The sequence below is a fragment of the Panthera pardus genome, unplaced genomic scaffold (assembly GCF_024362965.1).
Source record: "Panthera pardus isolate Hobbes unplaced genomic scaffold, ASM2436296v1 HiC_scaffold_16, whole genome shotgun sequence".
NCBI classification, from domain to species: Eukaryota; Metazoa; Chordata; class Mammalia; order Carnivora; family Felidae; genus Panthera; species Panthera pardus.
Genome location: NW_026526721.1, coordinates 72,874,926 through 72,887,294, shown reverse-complemented (window position 1 = coordinate 72,887,294; position 12,369 = coordinate 72,874,926). Strand labels below are relative to the sequence as shown.

At 50.9% G+C, this 12,369-nt stretch overlaps 1 protein-coding gene across 1 annotated transcript in view; it reads right to left on the bottom strand.

Moving 5' to 3' along the window:
- The window catches only part of XXYLT1 (xyloside xylosyltransferase 1), a 169,465-nt gene that overhangs the window by 137,897 nt on the left and 19,199 nt on the right, over positions 1-12,369 (bottom strand). Inside the window, 1 exon segment of the mRNA XM_019448788.2 lies at positions 1,091-1,238. Coding sequence (XP_019304333.1) covers positions 1,091-1,238 — 148 coding nt within the window.

Genomic DNA, 12,369 nt, shown 5'->3' with positions numbered 1-12,369 from the left:
GAGCAGCGGGACTCCACCAAATGGCCTGGCTGTCCCCTGGGGGATCAGGTTCTGCCTGGTCTGATTGTTGGAAACCCATCCAGTCACAGATCAGGTCGCAGCTACCCCAAGAACCAGGAACTCCTCTCCCCATCCCAAAAACCTCAGGCCACGGTTCACCAGCCCAGAAACTGGAGGGAATATTCAGGGCTCCAGAATCAATCAGGGACCACTGGGAGGAGGAGAACCCAGCAGCCTGGGACACTCCACCAACAAGAACCCTCCAAGGGTTCTAATCCAAGGATGACCAGACCTGCCAGCATTTCCACACAAGCCCAACCTATCACAGACCAGACAATCAATCTCTTCTGCCCCAGAGGGACCAAAGCCCAGAAAATCCTTTGATTGTGCATCGAAGTTTCAGAAAAATCTTAGTTATAATTTGCACCTCTCACATCTAGTTTGGATTTTTTTTAAATTTTTTTAAATGTTTATTTTCGAGAGAGAGAGACAGAGAGAGAGAGAGAGTGAAAGCAGGGGAGGAATACAGAGAGAGGGAGACACAGAATCTGAAGCAGGCTCCAGGCTCTGAGCTGTCAGCACAGGGCCTGATGCGGGGTTCCAACCCACAAACCGTGAGTTAACAACCTGAGCTGAAGTAGGACGCCCAACTGACTGAGCCCCAAGACTGGATATTTTAAAGTCAGATGAGTACAGGTAAAAACTAGAGAGAACAGGATCACAGATTTGGATGGAGGATTCTCCAGTCCAACCTGCCATTTTACAGATGAACAAACATGGTCCCAGAGGAGAGTGTGTGTGCAGGGAGAGAGTCAGGCCTGGAGCCCAGATGTCCTGCCTGAGTCTGGGGATACTACACCGCACAACTCCCACTGTCCTCGTGAATGGGCCGCAGCATCTGTGCAACCCAGGGCCCTGCCCTTGAGTCTCTGGGCAGGAAGCTCTCTCACACAAAAGGCGTGCCTGGCACCCTTGTCTTTTCCCTCGTGCCTCAGCAGAGCTCTCCTCTCTGAAACTGGAGAAGCACCGGAGCCAGGGGAATAGACGCAAAAGTCAAAACCCAGGGCTGCCGCCCTGCAGTCCAAGTTACCTTTGGGCATAATCTGATGCATGGCGACCGAGAGGAAGAAGATAGAGTCGCTGTAGTAGGTCCCTGAGCCAGCACTGAAGTGCTTCTGCATGGCCTCCACCACTGGGAAGAGCTTGTCCGTCAGCACGCCGACATCATGGAAGACAACCTGCGGCAGGACACGAGGAAACCACAGGAGTGAGCAAACCGGCTGTAGACACCCGGCACGCGCTGCTTCCCCTCCAGGGGCCACGAGCAGGGCGTCCCAAGCGAGAGTTAAGAAAACGAGGAATGACGGCCAGTCGGCAAAGACTTAGCTGTGAGGATCGGGACACCACGTGTCAGAGTTGTGCAGGCATGCATGTTGGGGGGGCACTCAGTAGAGGAGTGGGAGCAGTCCCCATTCTGATCTCTGCTTCTGAACTCCAAGCCAGGCCACCCTGAAACTGGAACCTGTGTTAAAATGTCCGGTCCCGAGATCCCGGACCCGCAGCGAGTCTGGGCTTTGCCGCCGCCAGTGGCTGCTACAGGTGTCGGATGATCTACCTCCCTGTCCCACAGTGTGAATGGGGACAGGGCCACTGGAAAACGGCCCCGGGAAATGCCTAGTGCTGCAGCAGACTCATCCATAAATGCAACCAGCATTTCCTAAGGGTCCCCGACACTTTGGAGGCACAGTAAGAGGTACAAGGAATAACCAGGCACCACTTTCTTAGGGTCTAGAAAGGTCACCAGCTGCTGGACCGAGCTCTGCAATTTATGGAGCACACACAGCAATGCCTGTGACAACCCAGGACTTCAGCGAGGCAGATGTCACTATTATATAGCTCTATTATAATTACAAATTATTGTAGTTACAAACGAGAAAGAAGATGCTCAGAGAAGGGACACTTGCCCAAGGTCACATAGCTACTAAGTGGCAGGGCAGAACTTGAACTCTGAATCTGGTCTCTAGATTCCACCAAGTTTCACGATCTTTCCACTATAAATGCATCCTTTGTCTCAACAGTGATGGCATCAGCGTGACCGGGGCCCTAAGGAGTTGGCTTTTCCTTGTTTGACATCATTCCAGATCATAAATCCGTCCCACCTGTAGCCCAGCCTCACACAAGCTACCAAATTACCACACACTCCGCTCACACAGGCCTTGCACGGTCTCCCTGTTGCTCCGTGTGCTCCCCAACCTATAGAAGACTTCACCGCAGACCAGTAGCACTCAATGCGGCCCAGGCCAGAAGCCTGGATGTTCCTCCTCCTCTCTCCTCAGCCCTCACAAGAGATCTGCTGAAGGCCCCTTTCCCCTGGTAACAGGACAGGACAAGCCTGCCGGGTTGCCACTTGACATTCAGCCACCCCTATACCGACTCCAGGGCACCACGAGCTGAAGGAGAGGCCCGGCGAGTCCCCCGACTGGCTCACTCACCTGGTCAGCAGCTCTGCCAGCAGGAGAAAAGACAGGAGGAGAAAAGGTGTGGGTGGTGCCCCAGAAGTCCTCAAGTGGGTGGGATCCATCCCGTCAACTACCTCTGCCCCTCCCTTTGCTCTCCCAGGCTCAGTTTGTCACCTGCCCAGCCTGCATCTCCAGAGCCTTCAGGTGCCAGATGGCTACAATAACCACCTCTCATGGCCCTGCGGTAGTCAGCGAACCGCCCTGTCCCCTTCTCCCTACTTTAGGTTGAGCTCTGGGCCAGAAACCTGTTTTCGTCTTAACTCCCTTAAGTGTTTTCTTTTGTCTGTAAGTCTGCTTAAATCTCGGAACACCATTAAACTTAGAAACACTTTCAGATTGTGTTAGCTTCGTCATTCCTGTATCTCTTTGCAAGTCTTTTAAAAATGTATTCACGTTTCTCCCCTAAGGAGAATAGCTATTTTCCTTTATCCTTTTCCTGGCTCCTTTTTCTTTTTCATGACTTCTCAACCTGAGATGGGGAATCCTGACCAGTTCTGCTGTTCCCCGACACAGATGGCAAATGATGCCTTCCACCTCCTACACCAGCACCCCCGCGCTCCCCTCACCCCACCCGTGACTTCCAGGCTGCATGAGCAACCACAGACCCTAGGTTTCCCCACCTCCTCCCTTGTCCCCTCCAAACCAGCCTCTATTGTGCCTCTCGAGCAACTTTCCAAACACCCAAATTCACTTCCTCTCTCCTTGGCTTCAAAACCTCCAGTGGCTCACTGCCATCGGTTACTGTCTAACTCCTCAGCAAGGCATCAGAGATCCTGCACTGGTGATTCTGGATGCCCATGATACCCTCCCTCCTCTGGAGACTAGGCAGAACTGAACCAGGCTGTCTCCACCATGTCCTGCATCCTTGTATATCTGGAACTCCTCCCAGCCCCCATGTGTCCAGTAAACTCTTACCCAGTCTCCCAACCTTGATCAGACATCAGCTCTGGCCTTGGCTCAGCCTCCCACGGTTCATCACGCCCTCCTCTGCACTCTCTATCACACAGAGAGAGGTTCCACTTCCCCATCTGACTCTTCTACAGGTCTCCGCTTCTGTGTCTGGTAGATGAGGGGCTGGGGCCAGAGGCTATGACTGCTCTGTGCCCCGTGCCCAGCCCCTAGCCACAGGACAGGCTATCATAGAGGTTTGTCAAACTAAATGAACTTACTAATTTAGCAATGAAGGCACTAAACCAACCTGAGATGATACAGAATATGGATAACAGAATATCTGTTATATGGAAATAATAACACCTGCCTCCTAGGATGGCTTTTAGGACTGCCTGGGACAAGTAGATAAAGCACCTAGCTCAGGGGCTGCTACATTGCACTTACTCCTAAGTATTAGCATTCTGCCCCCTGTCCACATCCTCAGTCCCCTGAATCCCCTCTCCTCGCAGATCAGTCTTAACTCATAAGCCAGCTTTTCCCTTGGAGCCTCATTACACCTCCAAACCATGGCTGGAAGGAGGAATTTGACAAGAAGCTAGAAGCTGACAAGAGGGCTCTCTCGGAAATGGAAGCCTCTGTATTCATTAAAAAGGAAGACAGAGAACGGATATATACAACCAAACACACACACACATACACGCGCAGAGGAGAGCCTGCCAGAGCTAGGCTGGGAGAGACAGGTTTCAGCAGCCAGCTTCTTCCCCCTCCCTGGGCCCCCACTTCACCCCAAAGCTTCACGGGAGACAATTACCTCCTATCAGCATTAATAGATTTATGAGGACAAACTGTACTCAGCACATTGTTCCAAATGCTGCACAGTGAAGCAGCCCGCTCCAGTGAATATTTCATATAATAAATCTACTTAAAGACAAATTAATATGTTCCATGGACACGTAGCAAGAAGCAAACCACAGACACTACAAGTGTGAATCAAAACACCCAGGCCTACCAGGGTCTAACACCAGTTTGCAAATTGTGATCTTCCAAGGGCAGGGGCAGGGTCTGGCACACTCTAAAGTCCCCAGTCCAGCCCCGGGTCTGGTGCCTGGCACCGGCGGGGGGGGGGGGGGGGGGGGTGTGCAGTGAGGCAAGAGGGGTGCAGTGAGGCAAGGGTGAACCGAGGGAGAGGGGCAGAAAAAACGTCACCCCTTCCTCTCTTCCTTCAAATCCCCAACCTCAGGGGCTGCGGGAAGAATCACCATACAACCTAGAAAACCAGGAGGAATATAAAGTGACTCCCATATTGAAGGCAATTGGCCAATGAGATCTCAAACAATGGATTGCACAAACTTGACTCTATAGTTTGGGGGAATTTAGATTAAAAAGTCAGGGGCGCCTGGGTGGCTCAGTCGGTTAAGCGTCCGACTTCAGCTCAGGTCATGATCTCACGGTCCGTGAGTTCGAGCCCCGCATCAGGCTCTGTGCTGACGGCTCAGAGCCTGGAGCCTGTTTCAGATTCTGTTTCTCCCTCTCTCTCTCTGCCCCTCCCCTGTTCATGCTCTGTCTCTCTGTCTCAAAAATAAGTAAATGTTAAAAAAAAAATTTTTTTTTTAAAGATTAGATTAAAAAGTCAATCACTATTTGTAACTTTTATTGATTTATTTATATATACACACTTAAAATTAAAATCCCATTACTTATAAAATACTGTTTTTCCCACACCCAACTTACAAAATGATTTCTTTAAGCTTTTCATGGGCCTCAATATTAGTGCCTTTATCAACCTGAGTTGAGTCATCCAGAGCCATTTTCCAGAACACATCATTCTTGTCATCCATTTAAGATGTTGAATACAGGGGCGCCCGGGTGGCTCAGTCAGTTAAGCAACCAACTTCCGCTCAGGTCATGATCTCGCGGCTTGTGAGTTTGATCCCTGCGTCGGGCTCTGTGCTGACAGCTCAGAGCCTGGAGCCTACTTCAGATTCTGTGTCTCCCCCTCTCTCTACCCCTCCCCTGCTCATGATCTGTGTCTCTCAATAATAAATAAACGTTAAAAAAAAAAAAGATGTCGAATACAGCTTCTTGTGATTTTACGTGGGATGATGTCATTGGAAATGGTATCCCAACCCACAAGGATCCATGTTCATATCACCAAGGGTTTTTTATCAGCCTATAATTACCTGTCTCCAGCCACGTTCTATCTTCCTTTCATCAGTGATCTTAAAGGCTCACTCGTATCAATATTCTACACTTGTAATTATGAAATCAAAACCCCAGGAATAATGACTAAATCTGTGTTAAATGTATTTGCCTCCTTTTATTTTTAATTAATTCTGTCAAGTGACTTCTAGAAGCACTTAAATTCAGTAATGACTGAGGTTGTTTCAGGCTAAGGTGTTCTCAAGCTGTACTTTATTGTTCAAATAAAGCATGTAATTGAGAGAGCGCTGTGTAATACAAGAGACTCTGGAAACACCCAACTCTTTTGAAAAGGGCAATTTGGGGATGCGAGAAGAGGGGAAGCTTGCCTCGTATCTACCACGCACAACATGTTCTCGACATTTCCAACGTGAGGAGACCAAGGCAAACAGGATGGCTGGTGCCAGGCAGAGGTCGGCGTCTCTGCCAGCCTGGCCCCGGGCTTGCAGGCATAGACAGGCCTAAAGAGACAGGTCACTGCTCCCCTAATCGTTCATGGAAGACATAGAGCAATGCCACGCCTTAGCGCAACTTGGTGGAGAAAAGTCATTTACCACTTGGCATGCCCTACTGGGAGTCACGTCACACCGTGATCCTGGAGCCAAGAAACAAGGTAACAGCAGCTGGCTCTGCATACAGACACCGGGCTTCCAGGAAACACCAAGGCAAGGTCTGCCTGAAGAACAGGACCTCCTCCAGCCGCAGACACGGTGCCACAGGATGGCGACATTGCCTCCCCGCGCTCAGCCAGAGACTGTCCCCAGAAGAGATGCTAGAGGGAAGAATGACAACACAAAGCTCTGGGAAACCACCCAAATCTAACCTTCCTGGTGCACCTGCCACAGGCCGGAATCCATGTCCCGCAGGAACAGCAAACGGGTGTCTGCTTGCCCCAAGGAGCTGCCCAGAGCACTGGGTAGGAAGCCTTCGGCCCCTACGTCTGGACTCATGCCACCACCAGCACCGATGTCCAGCAGTGGGTGGGCAAACTCACCCCCCAAGAGCTACACCCCAGTGCTATGGGAGCCCAGTTCCAGCCCCTCCCTAATGTGACTTTTATCACTTCTGCAAGATGTCCTAGATGTAATTTAATTTTGCCAGGCAGAAGCACAAACAGCTGAAGAGGAAAAAAGAAGCCTGCTCATCTAATTTCCAAAGAATCCCCAACATCCATCCTCATGACCCACTTTACTACCGGCTCAAAAGCTACAGCCCCTCCTGCCATCCTCACGACAAGGTGTCCAGTTGCTACAGAACATTGTGTCTGGCTCCCTCCCCACCCTCATCTCCACCCCACACTTACTGCACCATCAGAAGTTTCCAGATAACCAGATCTGCAGTTAACGTGCTGGGACTCCTAGAAGATTCCCAACATTTCAGCACAGTCCATTTCCCCAAAACCTCGATCCAGCTAGGGAAGGAGGGACAAGGAGGAAACACGCTGTAAGAGAAACAGGTCCAGCACCTACAGAAGAGACCCCTGGACAGTAGGTGATTCAGGGTCCGAACAACATCAACCAGCAAGCGGTAGCCCCACTATCAGGAGGGGATCCAAGGCTCTCCAACTCCAGTGTGCAGACTCCTGGGTCCTCGCCCCAGGCATGGTGAGTCAGTTTGCAGGAAAGCTCAAAAATCATTTCGAAACTGCCCTGAAGTGATTGTACTGCAGGTGGTCCTCAGTGTGAGCAGCGCCCCACTGGACTCAGTGCCAATCACATGGCCTCAGGGTACTGGTTGGGCTCAACTCTAGAAATCACACTGCAGGAAGGCTGTGGGAAAACTCCCAGAGTATGTCCAAAGGAGAAGACCCAGGTGGCAAGAGGTCCCGAACCTCTTCACCTGAGGTGCAGCTGGAGGACCTGTGGGTATGTGCCCCGGTGGGTAGGGAGGAGAGGACTATACAGTCTCACACACGTGCCAGGTCACTCTCCAGCTCCTCCGTCTCTCCTCACTCATGTTTCCACCATGTTTTATTTTCTTGCCTGTAATGGAGAGGGGGTAAATGTCAAAGGTGAACCCCTACCTGCTTTCAAACCTCAATTCTCTGTTGACTCAAGAGCCCCTAACAAGGGAATCAAGCATCAGCCCCGAGGAAGAGCAGGCCACCATGACAGGAGGAGAGAAGAACCCAGAATAAGGAACTGGACACAGTGCCTTCTGTGTGCCCAGTGTGGCTGCACCAACATGTCTTACCCTTTGCCCTGTGACGTCCTCCTCACCTCCAGTGGTAAGGAGGTCTCTGGCAAGCAGGTAAGGAGATAAAGACCTTATAGCATAGCAACGTACAAAGATTGTGAGGTTGACAATAACAAGGAGAAGGTTGGAGTGTCTTGTAGGTGCTCTGCTCTGTAGACCTTCAAACACTCGGGCCCTCCCAGGGAATTTCCAGGATGACCCCAAGGAACTACAGCAAACCACTGGGAAAGAGCCACGTCCTTGGAAGGCGAACACATGGAGAGAAGTGAAGAGAGACAGAAGGAGTGGCCCAAACACTCCTCCGTGGCTGACTATGAATGAACCATAAGGTGGTGCCAAAAGAAAAATGGAAGCATGAAAAAAATAAAAATAAAAAGGTCAATGCCATCTTCTGGACTCTGTGTTCATGACCACCTAATAGTGACATTAGACCGTGGCTTCTCGACCTTCCAGATACTCTTGACACGGCTGAGGGACTCCATAACCAGAAATCTGTAATTTCTTCAGCACAATACATCCAGCCAGTTTCACCTTGCCACTCGTCACCTGCCACCCGGCCTCCAGGCCCCAGTTCCCTCCTCTCAACACTTAGCAGTCAAAAACAAATGCCCTAGTCACTCCCCACTTTTTCCAGCACTCACTAAAGAATACATTTAGTGATCTCTTTAAAGCAGTCCCTACACAGTGGTTATAATCATTCCTTAATTTACCTCTTTTACAAAAGAGGAGGTTTGGTTTTGTTTTTGTTTTTTTTACATTTAATGCTAAATTTTCTGGCAGTACGAGCCAATTTTCTACAGTATAATGTTTTCCACCTCAAAAGATAAGAGAAGGTAGGAGACAGAAGGAAAACAGCCAAAGGATGGAAGAGATGGAAGGAGAGAGAGGAAACTACAGCATCAGGATGGTGCTGTGAAGTCTTAGGATGTGCTGTCTGGTCTATCTACTCACCAAGAGGTCCACTAACTGTAGACCAGTTGGGCCTTCTTCACCAGATTCCTTCTTCTGTTCTGTTTGTGTGGTAATCTCCCATGACCATTGACCTCCCAAAGAACACCGCAGTCTTACCAAGAGTGGCACCCAAAGGGACGCACTTAGCCAGCTCCAGCTTCAATCTGACAGGCAGGAAGTGGCCCCAGGCAGGGGGCCTGCCCCACGAGGTCCCCACTCCCCTCTTGGCTCTCTGGCAGGGGACACAGCTGGAGCCCAAGCAGGGATCCATGGTACCCTCCTAGCTCGGACCAGTCAGACTCCAGGATGGCCTCCACCACTGGCCACCTTTCCTAGGTTTCATGAAACCCCTTGCCCAGGGCTTCCCTAGATGTGGCAAACCCCTTGGGTGGGAGGGAAGGGGGCAGGGGAGTACAAAAGATACTTCTAAGGAGCACGCAGACTGCTCACTTTAATACTTATGGACTGATTTTGGTATGTAAAATACTAGAAAATTAGCGAAAACACTTCAGAACTATGATTTCACAGATAACACCTAAAGAGAGGAAAAGGAAAAAGATGTAAAGAGGAGGAGCCGATTTAAAATACACATTAAGTAGGTAACGCGGCAGGCAGTTATGGGATTTGGGCAAAAACCGTGAAGGAAACGTTCCAATGACCTGACTCTGGAGACACTGCTCCGTGTGCATCACCTCTTTTCGTGGGTGAGATGATGTGTTTAAAATGCCAAGCACAGCACCGACAGCCCGGAGGCGTTCACAGCCTGAGCGCCTGCCTTCCCCAAGGTCAGCCTGGCTGGCGTCAGAAGTGGATCTCCTGGCTCCTCCAGGGCCCCTCCACCAACCCCTCCTGCAACCTCCAGCCAAGAGCCCCGCCCCCACCCCAGGCACGTCAGGGCACCACACTCCTCTAACCCGCCAGCCAGGCGCTGGCACCTGCACATCGTGGCACCACGAGGAAATGAGACGAAACGTGTGTCAGCAGCAACGTGGACAAATAGGAGCTCATCCCACCCTTGCCATGACCGTGCCCTCCATAAAGGGGACGTCGCCTGTCCAAGGCCACCTGCTGGATGGCTGAGGCCCAGATCTGAGCCCAGGCCTTTTTGATCCTAGAATGCGAGCAACCTGCCAGTCACAGGGGACTGCCCTCATTCCATCTTTCTTCTTGTATTCCCTCACCAGGGGCAGAGCCCCACTGACTTTCCAGCCTTCTGGAAGCCACAAGGCCGTGCCTGAATGACGTCTAGCGTAGAGGCCCTCGCGCCCCTAAGCAGCCTTTCCCTGGAGGGTCCCGAATCCCGCACTCCCCCCAACCCCACTGCTTGTGCCTGTTCAGGCCACTGTCCTCTCTCCTCTGGGCCAGGACACCAGCCTTGTAACGTGTCTCCCCTTCGTTGTGTCCTCCACACAGTGGCCAGAGTGGCTCTTCTCCACTGAAAACCCAGCCACAGCCCCTCCCATCACCAGTCAAAGCCAGCATCCTCACCGGCCCTTCTGTGTTCCTCCCGTAGGGCCCCCAAGCTGCTCCCCCACTGCCACACCAGGTGACCTGCCACCCTGGCCTACACTCTTCCTCATGGCTGTGTGACCAGCTCCACTTCTTCAGGCCTCTGCTCAAATGCCACCTTCTCAGTGACGGTGTCCCTGCCTATCAACTAGAAATTATGACTGCCCCACACTCCTGAGGCCTCTCATCCTGCTAATGTACTGTGTAACTTACTCACCTCCTAGAACATAGCACAATTTCCTCATTTGCTTATCATGGAACAAGAAACAGATGAAATGAAACCCAGCCCTTTTTGAGCCTCTGTCCAGGCAGCGATGTAGACAAATGTTACTAGCTCATTTAATCCTCTTCCTGCCAGAATGTGAGTTCCACAAAGGCAGGACATTTGACTTGTTCTGCCTCTTCTGTTCATTGATACACCCAGCATGTTTCAATGTCCTGGGGCACTGCTGGCACCTATCGGACTCGCAGTAAGGATGGCTCAGTGAAGGTTTCACAGAGCAGCCACATTGCAGCTATATGGAACTTAAACATGCTCATCACCATGAAAGCAGCGTTCCTTTGCTCTGGTTTTCCTGAGTGTCCCCCAAGGACCAGCAGCAGCCCTTGGCTTCCCCTCTGTTGGTATTAATCTGCTTTGGCCCTAAGCCCCTGGGATCCAAGGATCTTCCCTCAAACTGTATGAGATAACAGACCACTTCACTGAGGGGATGGATTCACAGCACAGGGAAAAGACGGGTCACCAAGGAGCACCAGGCCACTGCCACCCTGCAACAGCAGGCCCCCAACCTCCGCTCAGAACCCTCCCCCCCACTCAGCTGCCAGAGGCTCAGGCCTAGCGGCCCGTGGCTAGGAAAGTGGAGACCACTTTGCTAATCGCGAAAGTACAAGTGGGAGGGCAACGTGTGTGGAGCCAAGAGGCCACACGGATCACTGATGCAACCCTCACGTTTCAGACAGGGAAACTGAAGCCCAGGGAGGGGAAAGAGGCTCTCCCCAGGTTACACGGCAGGTCACTGCCCCACCGCCAGGCCCTGTGCCATCTCAGACAGCACTGCAGCAGTGGAGGTGAGACTCAGGAAAAGGGTACTCCACCTCTAGCCGGAGGCACCCTCCTCTCTGCGCTCTGCCACAGAGATTCTGGAGATGCTGGGGAACACTGGTCCAAGTCTCATCGTGACCAGAACACTCGGGGTGGTGCTAAGGAACACTCAGGTTTGCCCTCAAAGTGTCCCTCCTATCCTATTCCGAAAGTGGCCCTCAAGGTTCTACCTCCTGACACAAAGACAGCAGGGCCCACGCCAGGAAAAGGAGTCTGCGCACCAAATGCTCAGGAGAACGTGGAGCGGGCAGGGAGCCCCGCCCGGGGCAGGAGCTTACCGGAACTCGGAAAGACGCGCGGACTCCTGACCAGGAGATGCCTGTCCACACGTGGGCCCTGGAGAAACTCGAGCACATCTGTACACGCGGACACGTACCTGACGTTCACTGCGGCGAGGTCTGGGGTGACAAAAAGGGAAGAAGCCAGCCACCTCTAGCAGGAAGATGGAGAAACGGGTCTGCCCATAAGGAAATCCTACACGGCAGTCAAAGTGCATGAACAAGACCCATGCATATCAACTTGGATAAATCCCGAAACCATACACTGAATGAAAAAGAGAAGTATCAAAAGGATATATAGAGAGTATGTTTATAACTGCTTAAAATATAGAAAGCAATAAAAAATACACATACACACTTTTGGGGACACATATATGTGTGGTAAAAGTACAAAATCACAAATTCCACAAAGCTCACCACCTTCTCATGTATGCTAACGAACACCTCTGGAGGGGTAGGATGGGGAAGAAATAGGAGTGGGCTTTAAGGTAGAGCTATATTTTATTTCTTAATAAAAAAGAATCTGAAGCAAATACAGCAAAATGTTAACACCTATTTAACCCATATAGTATAAACATAATCTGTTATATTTTTTCTGGATTTTTCTCTGTTTTGATGTGTCATAAATTTTCAACGTATGAAAAAATGAAATACTAAAAAATAGAAGACAGAATACAAAGAGGAAAGAAAGCAGGGTTGCAAAATGTAAATTAGCTGAAAAACT